The sequence below is a fragment of the Lepidochelys kempii genome, chromosome 1 (assembly GCF_965140285.1).
Source record: "Lepidochelys kempii isolate rLepKem1 chromosome 1, rLepKem1.hap1, whole genome shotgun sequence".
Lineage (NCBI taxonomy): Eukaryota > Metazoa > Chordata > Testudines > Cheloniidae > Lepidochelys > Lepidochelys kempii.
Genome location: NC_136380.1, coordinates 120,467,950 through 120,485,686, shown reverse-complemented (window position 1 = coordinate 120,485,686; position 17,737 = coordinate 120,467,950). Strand labels below are relative to the sequence as shown.

Sequence of the window (17,737 nt, the reverse complement as noted above, 5' to 3'; positions counted from 1 at the left end):
TGGGAGTGGATGGATCATTACACAAAGTAAAACTGTTTCCCCATGTTTATTCCACTCCCCACTGTTCCTCAGATGTTCTTGTCAACTGCTGGAAATGGCCCACCTTGATTATCACTACAAAAGGTCCCCCTCCCCCCCGGTAATATCTCACCTTACGTGATCACTCTCCTTACAGTGTGTATGATAACACCCATTTTTTCATGTTGTGTGTATATAAATCTCCCCACTGTATTTTCCACTGCATGCATTCGATGAAGTGAGCTGTAGCTCACGAAAGCTTATGCTCAGATAAATTTGTTAGTCTCTAAGGTGCCACAAGTCCTCCTTTTCTTTTTGCGAATACAGACTAACACGGCTGCTACTCTGAAACCAATGAGACCCTGTACATCCAGATCCCTCCTGCACCTGAACCCCCCACTGAGCCACCCACACCCAGATTTCCCCAAACAGAATCCTCTCAACCCCCACCTGGATCCCCCCACACTAAGCCCCTTCACGCTTGGATCCTGCCAGGCTGAGCCTGCTTGCTCACACCTGGTGCCGAGGGGCAGTGCTCCAGGGGGTTTCTGGGGTAGGCCCAGCCATTGCGCTGTGTCAGGGGCAGCCTCACCCCTGAGTCCATGTCCTGGGGAGGAGGGCTACACGTTGATCTCCCAGCTTCATGCAGCCAGTGGCCTGTACTCCCCACTGCCATGCTGGAGCTCCCACATTTATTTATTGACAAATGCAATTTGCATTTTGAAAATATCATGCATAGAATTTTTATTTTTTTTTGGCACCAAATTCCCTCAGGAGTAATACAAGATAGACACTATCCATCTAAACAAAGAGGAAAACTCCATAAGAAAAACTGTTTAAAGTTCTTGCACAAAACTACCAAATTTTATCTATTTCAAAAACTATCAAATGCTTGAAAAGACATTGTTTATCATTAAAAACATCTGGCCATTCTTGGGGCTGGCCTTCTAGTTAGCAGTGTATGTATTAATTATCCATCAGAGGAGGTAGGCAAAAACTGGTAGTTATCTTTATCCTTACACTCATTTCCTGATTTAAGTTCTAGTTTACTAATCAGGCTGGCTAAAATTACTTTGATTTCCCCCATTTTAAGAGTTAAATTATCATTTTTGAGGCTATTTAGCTTTTAAAGGGCTCCAAAAGAAAAAATTGCCCCCATATAAAGCAGCTACTTTTAAACTGCTTTAACATTAGCTGAAAATAACTATCTAAAGGTATATAGCTAATTTAACTGAATATTGCATACACCAAGCAATTTTTGGGCTAGTACTTTTTAAAATTTCATGAATCTCCTTGCCTGTTTTATCGTGTGTTTAGACACATTTCTTTTTATGCTCAGATCGACTTGGTGAAAGACAAAATGTGATAAAACTGATCTCTGCAACATTAATCTTCCATAAAAGGAATATGAAGAGTTGTCACAGTATTTCCCCATGATGCCTCTCTATATTTTGGGTACAAAGGTGCCCTGGTTGTAAGGTACAACTATTCACAGAAAAGATGTCTTTGTTAGGGAACCAATGCAGTTTGGAGGGGATTTTATGTTTGTTTTTAAAGTACATGCCCTTGAAAGAGCTCTGAGAAACTGTTAAGTTTTCTTATTAAATACAGAGTTGAGTATTAAGAAGCCTTTTTCAGAAATTAGTTCTTGGGTAACCCTAAGTTTTGCTTACAGTATGTTTTGTGAGTGCCTCACTTTGTTTAACTACTGGTATAAATCTTGTTTTGTTACCAAGACGGATCATGGCTTAGATAAAAGGGTATATAAAGTGGCAAATTGCCTGGTTTGGTCCCCCTGGAGCCATACTACATGAAGAACAGAAGTAAAGGAATCCCACTCTCATGAATAGATATAAGTGATTGGGCAACAAAATGGCAAATGTAATTTAATGTGGATAAACGTAAAGTAATGCACATTGTATGTATAATTGGGATTATTTTTTCCAATATGATGGGGGCTAGTTTAGCTACAACTAATCAGGAGAAAGATCTTGGAGTCATCATGGATAGCTCTCTGAAGACGTCCACACAGTGTGCAGCGGCAGTAAAAAAAGCAAACAGGATGTTAGGAATAATTAAAAAAGGGATAGAGAATAAGACGGAGAATATCTTATTGCCCTTATAGAAATCCATGGTACGTCCACATCTTAAATACTGCATACAGATGTGGTCCCCTCATCTCAAAAAAGATATACTGGCATTAGAAAAGGTTCAGAAAAGGGCAACTAAAATGATTCGGGGTTTGGAACGGGTCCCATATGAGGAGAGATTAAAGAGGCTAGGACTTTTCAGCTTGGAAAAGAGGAGACTACGGGGGGCTATGATAGAGGTATTTAAAATCATGAGTGATGTGGAGAAAGTGAATAAGGAAAAGTTATTTACTTGTTCCCATAACGTAAGAACTAGGGGCCACCAAATGAAATTAATGGGTAGCAGGTTTAAAACAAATACAAGGAAGTTCTTCTTCACTCAGCACACAGTCAACCTGTGGAACTCCTTGCCTGAGGAGGGTGTGAAGGCTAGGACTATAACAGGGTTTAAAAGAGAACTGGATAAATTCATGGAAGTCCATTAATGGCCATTAGCCAGGATGGGTAAGGAATGGTGTCCCTGACCTCTGTTTGTCAGAAGGTGGAGATGGATGGCAGGAGAGATCACTAGATCATTACCTGTTAGGTTCACTCCCTCTGGGGCACCTGGCATTGGCCACTGTCGGTAGACAGGATACTGGGCTGGATGGACCTTTGGTCTGACCCAGTATGGCCGTTCTTATGTTCTTATAAGAAAACTGAGTGGCAACATTAGGCTTGATAAACTGGTCAAAAAAATGCCAGTTGACCACCTATTATTTGATCACACTCAAATACAGTAACTCCTAGTTAACGCAGTAGTTACATTCTTGAAAAATGCAACTTTAAGCAAAACAATGTTAAGTGAATCCAATTTCCCCATAAGAATGAATGTAAATGGGGAGAGGGGGGATTTAGGCTCCAGGGAATTTTTTTTGCCAGACAAAAGACATTATTTACATATACAGTATAAGTTTTAAACCATTTTAAACAATGTAATATAGGTATAAGTTTTAAACAGTTTAATCCTGTAATCAGCAATGATGTTTGTGAAGCTTGGTTGAGGTGGTGGAGTCAGAAGGTGAAAGAGGGTGGATTGTTTGGCTGCTCCTCTTGCTGTTCTTTCTAAAGTGCTGGAGGCTGCTCAACCCACAGCTCTGCCCCTGGCCTGCCCCCACTCCACCCCTTCGCCAAAGGCCCCATCCCACCCCTGCTCAACTCCCTCCCCCTGATCACACCACGTCCTCGCTCCTCCCCACCCTCTTGAATGCTGCGAAACAGCTAATTGCTGGGTACAGGAGGCACAGGGAGGCTGCACACCACATCCTCATTCCTCCTCCTAAGCCTCCTGAACACTGCAACACAGCTGATTGCTGTGGGTGGGAGGCGCAGTGAGGGAGTGGGGATTCACTGATCTGCGGGGGCCCACTGTCAGGCTGCGTGGTGGTGGTGATGGTGGTGGAAGGGAGCTGATAGGGGGGCTGCCAGCCAACCCTGGTTCCAAGCTCCCACCCACCCACTAGCTCCGAGGGGCTGCTCTTCCAAAGAATCCTGCAAGTAGTAAACAAAGTACTGTACTAGCAGGTGGCAGACAAACAATGTTATAAGTGAACATTGCACAACTTTAAATGAGTATGTTCTCTAATAGATCAGTGATGTAACAACAAAACAAAGTTAACTGGGACAACGTTAAGTGAGGAGTTACTGTACTGTCACATGTTCCAGCAAGAAAAAAAGTGATGTAGGTGGTTGCCTACATTTTTGATTGCATTATGGTGCCATTCTTTCATTTTTTAGAACTTGGTTTCATTGTGTCTTGCATTGTTCTAAGATGAAATAACTCAGTTAAGTAATTTTTTTTGTAATTAGGAGTAAGTATCTGAGCTAAGCCTATTAGAAACAAAGTCTTCCTCTCTTTTGTTACTGTTGTTCCCATTCTAATAAAATAGTGCTTTAAAATATATGACAAGCCAACTGACCAATTATTTTTGGACCTGTGAAATGCTTAACTCTAGGCAGTATATATCATAAAGAACATCCTCCAATACTTACATGTTACAGACAGATTTGGCACTGGGAGGAGACATCCTTGATTTCAAAAAACAAAAAAAACCGACATTTTTTCTTTTTCCCCATTTACAGTTTAGTCTTCCAGTTGAACTACATTATGACTTACTTATGCAATTATACAAACTTGTGAATTAAGTAGTACAAATGGAACATATGGAAATGCTAAGAGTTTAAAAAACAAGTTTACCATAGAAAACCAGTCATAATTTAAATGAATGTGCATGGATATTTGAAAATTATACACCCATATATACATTTTAGAGTACAGAAAGGAATAAGAATGCAGGAATAAGACAAAAAAACAAAAAATTGTAAAGTTTGTGATACATAATGAATGTTTAATAAGTTAAGAAAAAATGTGATTTTGAATTGTGGTCAAGTGTGTAAAGTATATTTGTTTGGGTAGTAAGGGGGAAGTCCAGCATAACCTCAAAGGAATCTAGAGGCTGTTGTCGGCACACTATGATAAAAATGACAACCGATATCTCTTCAGCTGCATGTCTGGGTGAAAAACATGACATTTAATTACCCTTACTCCTCATACGCAAGTCTTCAGCTATACACTAGTACTGGTCAGATGAACTATATTTCTCTTAAAAGTTGTTTTTCGAAAAGAACAATCACTTTCAGACAGACATATTTTAACTTTAATTTAGCTCTTCAGTAGTGAAGTCTACAATGTATGAATGAATTTACACCAACCATCATATTAAAAAGGGAATTCTGTGGAGGGATGAAGAGATGCTGTCACAGTTCTTGGGGACTGGACAGGTACCAACTGCACTCTAACTGGAACTCACTATTGAGCAACATAAGCCACTCTCTTCCCCAGAGGCTAACTGTACATTCAGTGTGTGTTGGCCCTGCCAACCTGGGAAACAAGAGACCTATCTTAGGTTTCCTGAATGATACTGCAGAACACTACTCAAGCGGCCTACCAATTTCAATCATTTTATAGTATTTCATTCTGACGTTTTATGATTTTAGATAAATAAAACTACAAACCTAAAAACTGAAAGGAAATCTCAATTTCAAAACAAATTGACTCAGCTAAAGATTGCTACAGCTTACTTTGGATTTTGCATAGTTTATTTAAAATGCATTAGGGCGTTTCATATCACTCCAAACTGCCAGCTTAATGTTCGTTTTCTTTTTAGTATTTTAGGTGCATGCCAGCCTCAATTGATCAGAGTTCTTGAAAGCAGGTATTTTCCATGAGAATACTTCATGACTGGGAGGATGCAGCAGACATACTCTTCTTATTTTAGTCTTTGTGTTTTGCTTAAAGCACTAATACACTCACAATTCCCCATGCTTGGCTCTCTTCAGAAAGGCTTCAGTATCCCTTCCTTCCTCTGAATCTTGCTCTGCCATCCAACTAAAGATTGAAGAATAATTAAGTCAACATATTGCAAAATGTAAAATACTAGTATTAGAACTGCTTTGAAACACCTGTGTTTCTATTTCTGGCACTTTACAAACAAGGATACCATAAGGAAAAAGTCACTGAAGAGAATAAATGGTTTCTCCATAAAAAGACTCAAGACTGGTGTGACAGTACATGGTAGCACTATCTTCAGAAATCTTACTCATAATTAATACCAGGTGACTGATTAGCACTATCATGTAGACTTCAGATTTGCTGAAGGACCTTAGACAGAATAATAGTAAGTGGTACAATAGAGTCGCGAGAGTGAGGAAGCTGTGTACGTGGGGTACTGTAGAGAATACTTATTAGTCTTATCTTACTGATCATCACTCGTGATCTGGAGAATGTGCTACACAGCAAATTCAGAGTAAGCTAAAATGGAAGGTGTTGCAAACACCTGTGAGGCTGGGGTAATATAAAAAGGAACCTACAGTGTCTATAAATATGGGTGAAAAATAAAGTGAGATTCAATTTAGGAAAAAGCAAGTTAATATCTAAGGGAAGTAATACATGGATATATAATTGGAGGAAAAAGCCTAAAGATTTACTGTACACCAGCATTTCCTAAAGCTGAGAGTGGAGAGCTGCTGTACAGTAGATTGTTTTTAGCACTGCAGAGAGATATGGCAGCAAGAAGGGCCATGTTATTTTGGCCTGGCATAGTTCCTCTGAGCTTAAGTTTTCCATTTTCAAGGTTGCGATGACTGAGTATTCTTGAATCCAACAATAATTCAGCTAGTATGTTCTAGACACTTAAATTTGAGGAACAGATTACTACTATGCAAAATCATTAACTAGAATTCATTGCTATAGGACAAGAAAAAGTTAGGTAAACATAAGATTGACCATATTACAACAGTCACCATGCCATGTGGAGAGAGAGAACGTGTACACTCCCTGCCCATTTGTGTATCTAATTGCTAGCACAGAAGCATACTTTATTCTTTACCCAGCTGCTGATCTTCTTATGTCCTGAAATATGACAACTGAAAACCCTAATCATTTTAATCTAGTGTAAATGTTAAAAGTATTTGTTTTTGCATGCAGTGCCAAATCCTTTAAAAAATGTACTAAGTTATTTGCCTCACTAGTACCCTGAGATAGTAAAATTCCAGAACACAAAATCTTTTAAAATTCCATTTTAAGTTTGTTGCCTTTTAATCTAATTGGTCTACAAACGTGTCTTTTTCCCCTATATTACGGGACAGGTTAAGCAGAAGCACACAAACAGCCTTTTCTATTATATTCCTATTTAAATATAATTATCATAATCGCTCACTCTTTTCCTTTCCAGAATAAATAATCTAATCCAGAGGTTCTCAAACAGGGGGATGAGGCTCTCTGGGACAGAGGGTGGGGAATGCATTCTGGGGGGCATGAGGTGCTTGAGGTGGGGGAAAAAAACCTTACTGTTCACATTTTACCCACAGCAATAAATAACTAGCAAAGCAAAGACATATCAGGTCCTCAGATGGTGCTGTGCATTTTGACGGTTTTCTGTTAAGCTTGCAGAGCATTTAACAAAGATGTTGCCATTTATAGATTAATCTGTTCGCTACAATGTAGTCTGCACATTTAATTGTAAGCATTGGCCACAATCACAGGTTTGCTTTTGCTGTTACAATGGGTCGTTGGCTCTGTTTGAATCAATGCCTTACTGTTTTTAATATTTAATCAGAGGTGCATGTTGATTTTTTTCTAATCCGTGTACGTATCTGTGTGGCGGGCGGGGAGGCATAAACCACTACAGACACAAAGAAGAGGGGCGCAATCAATTAAGTTTGAGAACCACCTACCTAGTCTTTTTGATCTGTCCTTGTTACATACTGAACTATAATGAGAAATATTTGAAGATTGGTACAGTGTTGTTGTAGACATGTTGGAGAGTAAATAAGACATTTGAAGACACTTTTCTAGCATATTTCTAGCTTAATTCTATTTTCCTTTCTAGCTGAATTAAGACAGTTTCCCCTGGAGAAGGGTTGAAGGCTGGGAGGCTAGAGCAGCAGAGTGGGATGAAAGATCTTAGGTATGTTCCATTTCTGCATCCCTCCTTAATCTAAAATTAAAATCAGGGTTTATTCATTATAGAGCAAAGTAACACGTTAGGTAAGACCAAAAACAGGCTGTGTGCCCATCATGTGTGGAATGGTTTGATATCAACTTTGCTGTCTCTACCCTATTTAAAAAAAAAGCTTTATGACCGCAAAGGTCAACATTTCCATACAAGAAACTCATAGCCAGTCTGGGGAAACTCCTCCTTTTCTATCAAGGTAGGTACTTATAATAGTATGCTGTGGTACTTGAGCGCTCACTCCCAAAAGGAGAGTTTGTCACTCAATCATAAAACTGACTTATATCTCCTTAAATTAACAGTCATCCAATTACCTAAGCACATTACAGTAAAAATACAAAACTTCAAGTGGAAAGCAGAAGTCCATTACCACAGTAAAATGATCCTTCAATGAGTCTCCTCTAAACTTAAATCAATGTCCCCCAATTCTGTTTCTTCCCATGATCTCAAATAGATAAGATTAAAGTATGGCTAAATATCAATCCTAAATATTAAAAAGCTATTTTACCTACGGATCTTTCATATTTAAAATAACCCCAATTTTGTTTATCATTTCCTATTTTTATTGCAGCTGTCACACTCTGAGCCTTCTCCAATTTAAATATGAATATCTTGTTGGATTATACCCACAACCTAATTCATTGTTTTGCTTGAGTGCAAAAGATGCGCTATACTAATGTTCACAAGAGCTAACATTTATTAAGGACCAATTACAATTATGACAAGTAAGGAGCTATTCTCCTAAATGATGTCAATTTGATTCATTTCAATGGTGTCTTCTTCCTCATCAGAATCTTTTAGAAAAGGAAAAAAAAAAAAAAAAACCAAAAAAATACTGGCAACAAAGACTAACAAACAATCAAACCAATCACTTACCATTGACCTTTTGCACTCAAAAAAAGAAACCTGCAAACTTCTGCAGTGTCCTTCCTTCAAGCATTGTCTGGGGCTTTTTCCTTCCTGTCACATGAAACATAAAAGCATAAGAATACAGTGTATTTCTTCAGTGGAAAGGACACTACAGACAAGGCACCTCTAAAAAGTCCTGTGGACACTGTTGAAACTTTGTCCAAGGTCCTTTAACTTGTGTTCTTTGCTGTGGTAAATTCCAGGTAAGTGGAACTGAGAGTTGTGAAAGTCCAGATAATAATTCTTTCCCTTCTCCTCCCACTCCCAAGACATGTGCTTGTATCAGTAAAATGAAGACCAGGGTGGATAAAAATCAATGTTTAAAAAAACAACAACAACAAAAAAAAAACAACCTGATTTTTTTTATTTCAACTGGATTTTTTTGGATAAAATGCTTTTTGAGGAAAAAACCTATCTAAAGATAATTTTAATTAAGATACATGATAGCTCAAAGCTATCTCATCATGGAATAGGGATTATAAATTCTAATTCTATAGTATGAGACAATATATTCATATAATTTTTAAGAAAAGTTTTGTAAATGAGTTCCAATAGTTCTTGGATTAGGGACCCAATCTGATGGGATTCCAGGGGCTTCTGTACAGATTATTTAGGTTAATCTTTCTATATACCCAATGGGACTCAGTGCTCAATCTAGAACAGTGGTGGCCAACCTGAGCCTGAGAAGGAGCCAGAATTTACCAATGTACATTGCCAAAGAGCCACAGTAATATGTCAACAGCCCCCACCCACTTCTAGCACCTCTCACCCATCAGCAGCCCTGACGATCAGCACCTCCCCCTCCCTCCCTCCACCTCCCGATCAGCTGTTTCGTGGTGTGCAGGAGGCTCTGGGGGAAAGGGGATCAGGAGGGCATGGCAGGCTCAGGGGAGGGCGCGGGAAGGGGTGGAGTGGGGCCAGGCCTGTGGCAGAACCAGGGGTTGAAGAGTGAGCATCCCTCAGCACATTGGAAAGTTGGCACCAAGTTGCCAACCAAGGAAAGTTGGTTAGTTTTGCAGTTCTCAAACTGTGGATTTGTGTCCCCAGAGATAACATGCCTGTTAACAGCAAAAATGTTTTTAAATAAGTATATAGAGGTGAGAAATAACTGACCTCAACCCTATTGTCCCTCTGCAAACTTGTGTACACACAGTCAATCCCTTACCTCTCTCTAAAAGTACAAAGTTTCAAAAAGTTCAATGAATAGAAGATTCTTGGGGATGGAATAGATCTGGACAAGGAGAAGAAGTCTGGAGATAAATGTGAGAAGGGAGGAACAGGCAGTAGAAACAAAAGTGAAACTGTTTGAGCAGCATATTCCGGAAGTCTTGAGGTCTTTCCGAGTGTAGCCTTCATTGATTTGAGATCTAACATACCATTCTCTCACTAAAAGGGAAAACCTATAATGGCAGCAGGCCATAAGAGAGACCCAGTTTGGGGATATTTTAATTAAGTTCCTCTACTTGTGGATAAAACAGGCATGCGTGAAAAATGCAAACTGTGGAACAAAGAAATGCAAGGCCTGGTTGCCCAAATGAAACAACATCATGAAAAGTGCTCCTTCTCAGGAGGAAGCTGCGTTGAACATGATGAAAAACATCTTTCCTGTGATGAACTTTTTGAAACTTTGTACTTTTAGAGAGAGGAAAGGGATTGACTCTGTGTACACAAACATCCTGAACGTGCAGGATCTTCAGGTTGGTAAACTTTTTTAATTCATACTTCTTTCTTACGGACTGATTGTCTTCTCTCTGGACTATTCCTGAATTCTCATGTTTGAGCAAAAAATATAGTGGTTACTTTATGGTACTATCATTTTAGATGCAGTTGCGATAAAAAAAAAATAGCTGAAATAAACAGATCTTACTTGTACAATTTCACATTTAAAGTAGTACTGAGCGTCAGTGAATGCTAAATGAGCAGTACGGTAATAATAATTAAATAACTGCACTGACTTATTTTGTTTAGGAGAATCCATCCTCAACATACAAGATTCTGAAGACTATCCACCTTCAAGATCACCATCATTTTCTATAGTTTCAGAGTTATCTGACAGTGATAGTGGTTTAGTCACATCAAGTACGTCACACAGCCATAGTATATAACCTGTAGCAAAAAGAAAAAAAAACCTCCATCATCCACAAACCACCATAGACAAGTTTGTGATAAGAACCAGCAGATTACAAAAAGAGCTAATTGATGAAAAAATTGCCTGATTTGTTTATGCAACAAACTTTCCTTTTCGTATGATTGAGAACCCACACTTCATTAACATGGTTCAGTCATTAAATAGAGTCACAGTACCAGCAGATGTCACAGGCAAATTGCTGGATAAAGCGTATGAAAGAGAAATTGAGCAGCGCGCAAAAGGTCTAGAGGATGAAATCGTTAACCTGAGTCTTGATGGGTGGAGCAATGTCCACAATGATCCTGTTGTATGTGCTTGTGTGACAACAGAAGAAGGAAATGTCTTCCTTACAGAAACAACTGATACATCAGGAAATGCACACACAGCAGAATACTTACAAGAAGTAGCAGTAAAAGCTATAACAAACTATGAAAAAAAATTCAAATGTCTAGTACGCAGCTTGGTCACAGACAATGCTGCAAATGTATCCAAGATGAGAAGAAATTTAGGAGAGAGTGAAGAGAGTCCCAAGCTAACAACATACGGTTGCAGTACTCATTTGATGCACCTCCTAGCCAAAGACTTCAATGTTCCAGAAATAAAGGTTAATGTTGCTGAAATTGCAAAATACTTCCATAACAACCACTTTGCAGCAGCTACTCTGAAAAAAGTGGGAGGAACGAAGCTAACTCTCCCTCAAGACGTGCAATGGAACTCAGTAGTGGACTGTTTTGAGCACTGTATCAAGAACTGGCCTAATCTGATGACAGTTTGTGAACAAAATCATGAAAAATGAGATGGCACTCTCACAGCCAAAGTTCTCAACATTGGGCTTAAGAGAAATGTTGAACACATGCTGAGCACCCTGAAGCCTATTTCTGTAGTCTTAAACAAAATGCAAGGAAATAGCTGTTTTATTGCTGATGTTGTTGAAAGTTGGAAGGAACTGAGTGAGATCTTAAAAAGAGAAATATACAATGACAGAGTTAAATTACAAGCATTAAAAAAACGAATGGGACAAGCACTATCTCCAGCTCATTTTCTTGCAAATAGTCTCAATACTTGGTATCAGGGTCAAATCTTAACTGATGAAGAAGAGGAGTTGGCTATAACATGGACATCCAGCAATCATCCCTCCATAATGCCAACTATAATAAACTTCAGAGCTAAGGGTGAACCATTCAAGAAATGTATGTTTGCTGATTATGTTTTAAAGAAAGTCACACAAGTGAACTGGTAGAAGTCACTTAAGAACTTGGATTCAGAGACTGTTGAAGTGATAATCTCTCTTTTAACAGCAGTAGCTCCTTCTGCCGTTGTAGAAAGAGTATTTTCTTCCTTTGGACTAATTCATTCCAAATTGAGAAATCATTTGGAACCTGAAAAAGCAGAAAAGCTTGTTTTTCTTTTCCAGATTATGAACAAACAGGAAAATGAAGGTGAAGACCACTGAATTAGCTGCAGCAGCGAATATTTTGAGTTTCTCATGTTGACATGGATGACATAGTCTATTTAATTTTTGTTTAAAAAAAATCATGTAACTATTTTAGTGAAAAACAATTTTAACAAAAAGAAACCTGATTTTAAAAAACTTGAATGTTTAATTACATTCAAAAATTCATATGCTTGCTTTGTTAAAATATTATATGTTTGCAGTTGAACAAAAAAATCCAGAATACATAATGTTGTTGTTTTAGTTAAATAAAACAATTTAAATGTGTGTCTGGTGATGTTCTCCTCCTAATGCAGCCTGGCAAGAAAATCCTCCAAATATTAATGATTGACCTGTTGAATTGGAGATCTTTATGAAGTCATTGGGAGGTGAACTACCTTTGGTAAATGAAATAACCAATCGTTCATTTTCTGATATAGCTGTAAAACTAATCTGAAAAGTTTTCAAAATAAATCAGTTTAAAAATGTATAATGTGTATCTTCTAAAAATGAAACCTACATCTAACTCTGAGTTGTGAAGAATATGTACTAAGATTATAACAACCAACAAGAATGCATTTTTATGTAGAAATCCATAATTAAATAGAGTCTTCCTGACTAGCGATTTAAATCATGACTTTAATCAATTTGATTTAAATCAAATCCACCCTGACAGAAGAATAATCTAACTGGATACACATCTTTTGAGGGGTTTTAGATTTATTCAAACTGGACTTAACGTAATGCTAAAAGCAAGCTATCGTCACCAGAAGACCAAAAACAAAACAAAACAGTGGTAATTGTGCTGGTGAAAGGTGTCAACAAGACAGTCTTGGAGACAGACGTTTTCTACTTATCTACACAACATAGACAGCAGCAGGGCAAGCTTCCCTACAACATTCTGCTGATGTGCTTCAACCCCAATTGAAGGGACCACCTTTAGCGGATGAAAGTTTTTTTAAGTCTCTATTTCTATTCAGTCCTGAGGCTCCTATTCAAGTAGCCAAGCAAGGGTGCCAACTCTGATGGGAGCTTTCCATATGAACTTTTTGTTTCAATGAACTAAAATTTTATTAACAGTACAGAACTTCTAACACAACCATTTGACTTTTATAGAAAAAAAATCACACTACCACACCTGAAGTTCTGTATGATCAAATTTTAACATTTCTGTTTCAATTCACACACATTTTCCAAGCTCATGATCATACACAATAAACTAACCCACCGTGACACTTTCTTGGGGTGCCCAGGACTGTGAGTTACCTTGTTAGCCTGTGTTTCCAGTGAGAGAGAGACTTGCTGGTGCTTAATTGGGTATTACCTCCTTGACACTTCCCGCCTGTTAGCCACCCAAAGAACCTCCACTGGGCAATTCTAGCCTTCACTTTTCTTGTTATGATAACTTAGCAGGCTAACCTTCTGACTAAGGAATTTTATCTCACCCAAAATGTCTTTTGTAGTGTTTCCAACCAGGACAGGTTGGGATCCTGTTTTCATGAATGAAATCCCACCGAACGATTACTTCCTCAGGTGCAGGATAAAGATAAAGTCCTTTTGCCTTCTCTTTTATCCCCCAAAATTAATTATTGGATACTGAAGTTGGGATGCCTCCCTAGCACCCCAAAAAGTTTATTCCATATTGTGCTGACTTCACATCCCCATGCTGACTTTGTATGCAAAGAGGGCTTCCATTGTATTGGCTAACAATGCTTAATTTACATTGTGAACTGCGGCAGACAAGTGATATAAAATCTTTGTCTGGTAGATACCTCTTTGTCAACTCTGCCTTGATTCAGACTGTAGAAACATATTTCCTTTATACTGTACATATAAAGCTTTTTACATCATATCTATACAGACATTTCACAAGCGTATTTATGATCAATGTGTTTTCTGGCTTTAATTTAAGATGGTACATGACATCTTTTATGAAAAGCAGTGAGTCTGGCAGGTCTGTCAAGAGTTACTGTTACAGAACAGTGAACCCTTTGCCAGTTCGCACTGAGGGATTCTTAGGGGTCACACACATCTTCTCTTACAATGATTCTGTTTATTTATACTTATCTCTATTGTAGGTGCCTCCAAAGTAAATAAATCATTGTGGAATTCTCATTCCTACATTTCACTTTCTCTTCTATTTGCCCTCAAATGCAAGATACTGGAAGTTTTCTAGGTTTCAGTTTATCATGAAAGAGGGCAAGATTTTCTGGTCTATTTAAAATGAGATGTCCATAAAGATAATATAGTGAGCACTGCATGTTTTCAAACAGTAAGTTGGTAAAGAAGTTTAAGTATCAATGCCATCACAGCAATTGAACCTATTTGCATACTTGGCATATATGTAGCAATTCACATGTTCAGACAGTGTTTTACAAACATTAACAGTTCATTTCTCCTTTGGATTTTAGATGGAAATATGGCAATTCAAAAACAAAAGCTCAGGTGTACAACAATCTGCATTTTTAAAATAGAATCATAGAATATCAGGGTTGGAAGGGACCTCAGGAGGTCATCTAGTCCAACCCCCTGCTCAAAGCAGGACTAATCCCCAACTAAATCATCCCAGACAGGGCTTTGTCAAGCCTGATCTTAAAAACCTCAAAGGAAGGAGATTCCACCACCTCCCTAGGTAACGCATTCCAGTGTTTCACCACCGTCCTAGTGAAAAAGATTTTCCTAATGTCCAACCTAAACCACCCCCACTGCAACTTAAGACCATTACTCCTTGTTCTGTCATCAGCTACCACTGAGAACAATCTATATCGATCCTCTTTGGAACCCCCTTTCAGGTAGTTGAAAGCAACTATCAAATCCCCCCTCATTCTTCTCTTCTGCAGACTAAACAATCCCAGTTCCCTCAGCCTCTCCTCATAAGTCATGTGTTCCAGTCCCTTAATCATTTTTGTTGCCCTCCGCTGGACTCTTTACAATTTTTCCACATCCTTCTTGTAGTGTGGGGCCCAAAACAGGAGACAGTACTCCAGATGAGGCCTCACCAATGTCGAATAGAGGGGAACGATCACGTCCCTCGATCTGCTGGCAATGCCCCTACATATACATCCTGAAATGCCATTGGCCTTCTTGGCAACAAGGGCACACTGTTGACTCATATCCAGCTTCTCGTCCACTGTAACCCCTAGGTCCTTTTCTGCAGAACTGCTGCCAAGCCATTTGGTCCCTAGTCTGTAGCGGTGCATGGGATTCTTCCGTCCTAAGTGCAGGACTCTCTGCACTTGTCCTTGTTGAACCTCATCAGATTTCTTTTGGCCCAATCCTCTAATTTATCTAGGGCCCTCTGTATCCTATCCCTACCCTCCAGCGTATCTATCTCTCCTCCCAGTTTAGTGTCATCTGCAAACTTGCTGAGGGTGCAGAAAACGATCAGGTAATTATTGGCATCTAGTGTTTATAGATTTTCAGCAGCTGCACATAAACCTACTCAGAGGCTCCATCTTCAACAGGAAAAAAGGTTTATTGCTAGCTCATGTTAGACAGTGGGCATGGCCCTTTCAGGTTATTTATCCTATGTAATTGAAAACATGGTCTAAAACTTCACCACTTCAAACTTTCATACCTGGTCGCTTTTTTTTATTTAATTTTCTGCAATTTCACTCAGTGAAAGTCTCTCTGTACAAGGATTTTTTTACAAAGCCTCCGTAGCCTATTATTCAAGGGATAAAAAGTTATGGTGATCTCACGTTGGTGGTGTTGCCTGAAGTGGCAAATTCTTTGATTTTTATTGACCAGCTGGTTACAGCGTTAGCTCTGGAGGTACTCGGTCTGGAAATAATCACAAGGTCTGAAATATTTAAAGACGTTTTAATTCTTCTATTGACATTGACTTTCCATGAATTCTCTTCTTTGATATGCACTAGAGTTTCTAGCTTTGATACTGACAGTTTATATACTAACGATCAATTTAGCAAACAAAACAAAGAGCGCTTTTATTTCCAGTACTACCGAGGTTTAGGGCTTGTCTATATTATCCGCAGGATCTATCCAGCGGGGGGAAGGGGGGTGGTGGTGTCGATTTATCGCATCTAGTCTAGACTAGACACCATAAGTTGACCGCTGAGTGCTCGCCCATTGACTCCGGGACCGAGAGGTGTGGGAAAAGTCGACGGGGGAGCATCAGTTGTCGACTCACCGTGGTGTCAACTTCAGCTATGTTATTCACATACCTGAAGTTGCGTAACTTAGATTGATCTCCCGTGCTCCCAGTGTAGAACAGGCCTTCCCAGTGTAGAACAGGACTAAGATGTAGGCCTGACTAAGAGAAAAGGTATTATATTTTGAAGATTGCTTATTAGCAACTTCAAAATCTCCTGAATGTCAAAATGAGCATTACAGTTCCCTTTAAATTACAACCCTAAAGTCACAAATCTTGACAGCTCAGAATGTGATAAATCATGTGATAATGGTTCTGTCATGCAAGACATCACAAGAGGTGGCAACCAATGACAGAATAAAATACAGACAATATGTTATCCCAGAGAAAATAAAGTAGATTGATCTAATAATAATACAAAGCGCTCTATAGGATTTTCACTTTGGAAGTGCTCAACAAAGTCTAACAATACTCTTATATTATTCCCCACATTTTTCAGATGAGAAAACAGTCAAAAATGTTAATAGCCCAAATGCATACAGTGAAACCCCTGGGATTACAATTCTGAATTCTTCCTTTGCTTGGCTATTTGCCCGAGACAAATAATATTTTATTAGTTTTATCACCATCATGTGCCGCCTGGTAGATTTTAATCAGGCTTTCCAAGGCTCCTTGGAACCAATTTCCCATGTAAGGTGGGGGAACTCAGCCAGTGACCCTTCTGAGGGAGATGGATCACGTTTTTTGCCATTTACGCTGGGGCACGAAGGCCTTCAGCGGTGTCGCACGTGTGTAAATAAAGGCAAGGCTTCGATACGTTGACCTGTGAAGGTGTAACTTGTTGGGACGGTTCTGCTGATGGCAGATGGGGAAGACAGTGTCCAGCTCTTCCCTTGTAGTTGTGCCAACTCCACGGGGCTCCGAGGCGCAGGGACGGTTTCACCCACATCCGTCCAGCCTGGGGCCGACTCGCTGCTCTATGTAGATGGTCCCTTGTCACAGGGGAGCCAGGCCCAGTGCGGCCGGGAGGACCCAACCGCTTTGCAGCGGCAAGGACGCTGCGGGACCGGGCGCGAGTCAGGTGCAGGGGCGCGGCCTAGCCCCTCACCCGGGGGTAACAGGGACGGGGCCGCCCAGCCCCCCACATTGACTGTATGACGCCGGGGTCTCTCAGCAGGCCCCGCCCTCCCCCGTACCTGTGTGACGCAGGAGGTCTCGAGCAGACACTGTCTCAGGTCCTCCCGCACCCCGGCACAGGCCCGCCCGTCCTCCTCCTTCTCCTCATAGTATTTGGGCATCGCGGCAGCGCTCCCCGCACACAGCCTCTGGGCTTCTCACTGCAGGAGCGCCGACGCCGACGCCGCCATCTTGTTGTCCTTTGACCCAGTTGCGGCGCACGGGCAGACACCGCCGCTGCGCTTTCCCGCCGGGACAGGAACTACCGTACCCAGCATGCTCCGCGCCGCAGGGTCACGGGCCGGGTCAGGGGGCGCGCGC

The 17,737-nt window shown here is 40.0% G+C and overlaps 1 protein-coding gene across 2 annotated transcripts; it reads right to left on the bottom strand.

The window, feature by feature from the left end:
- Positions 1-745: 745 nt before the first annotated feature.
- On the bottom strand, positions 746-17,713 carry COA5 (cytochrome c oxidase assembly factor 5). Of its 2 annotated transcripts, XR_012159897.2 has the most exons (4): positions 17,437-17,713; positions 8,537-8,620; positions 4,140-5,535; positions 746-2,032 (listed from the first exon to the last, which is right to left on the bottom strand). XR_012159897.2 is itself a non-coding variant. In XM_073352620.2 (3 exons), exons 1-3 carry the CDS (start codon positions 17,536-17,538, stop codon positions 5,494-5,496), a joined length of 228 nt encoding a protein of 75 aa, XP_073208721.1. In that variant the 5' UTR covers positions 17,539-17,713; the 3' UTR covers positions 4,012-5,493. The 2 variants fall into 2 exon arrangements, 1 of the variants encoding a protein (XP_073208721.1); XM_073352620.2 differs by lacking the exon at positions 746-2,032 and having other exon boundaries at positions 4,012-5,535.
- Positions 17,714-17,737: the final 24 nt, after the last annotated feature.

Bases quoted from the DNA above. Each gene is read 5' to 3' on its own strand.
- COA5 (XM_073352620.2), bottom strand. From the start codon at position 17,538: ATGCCCAAATACTATGAGGAGAAGGAGGAGGACGGGCGGGCCTGTGCC. The intron at 8,621-17,436 runs GTACGGGGGAGG...TTCATGTGACAG, and splicing joins AGACCTCCTGCGTCACACAG to GAAGGAAAAAGCCCCAGACA. The intron at 5,536-8,536 runs GTAAGTGATTGG...TTCAATCTTTAG, and splicing joins TTGAGTGCAAAAGGTCAATG to TTGGATGGCAGAGCAAGATT.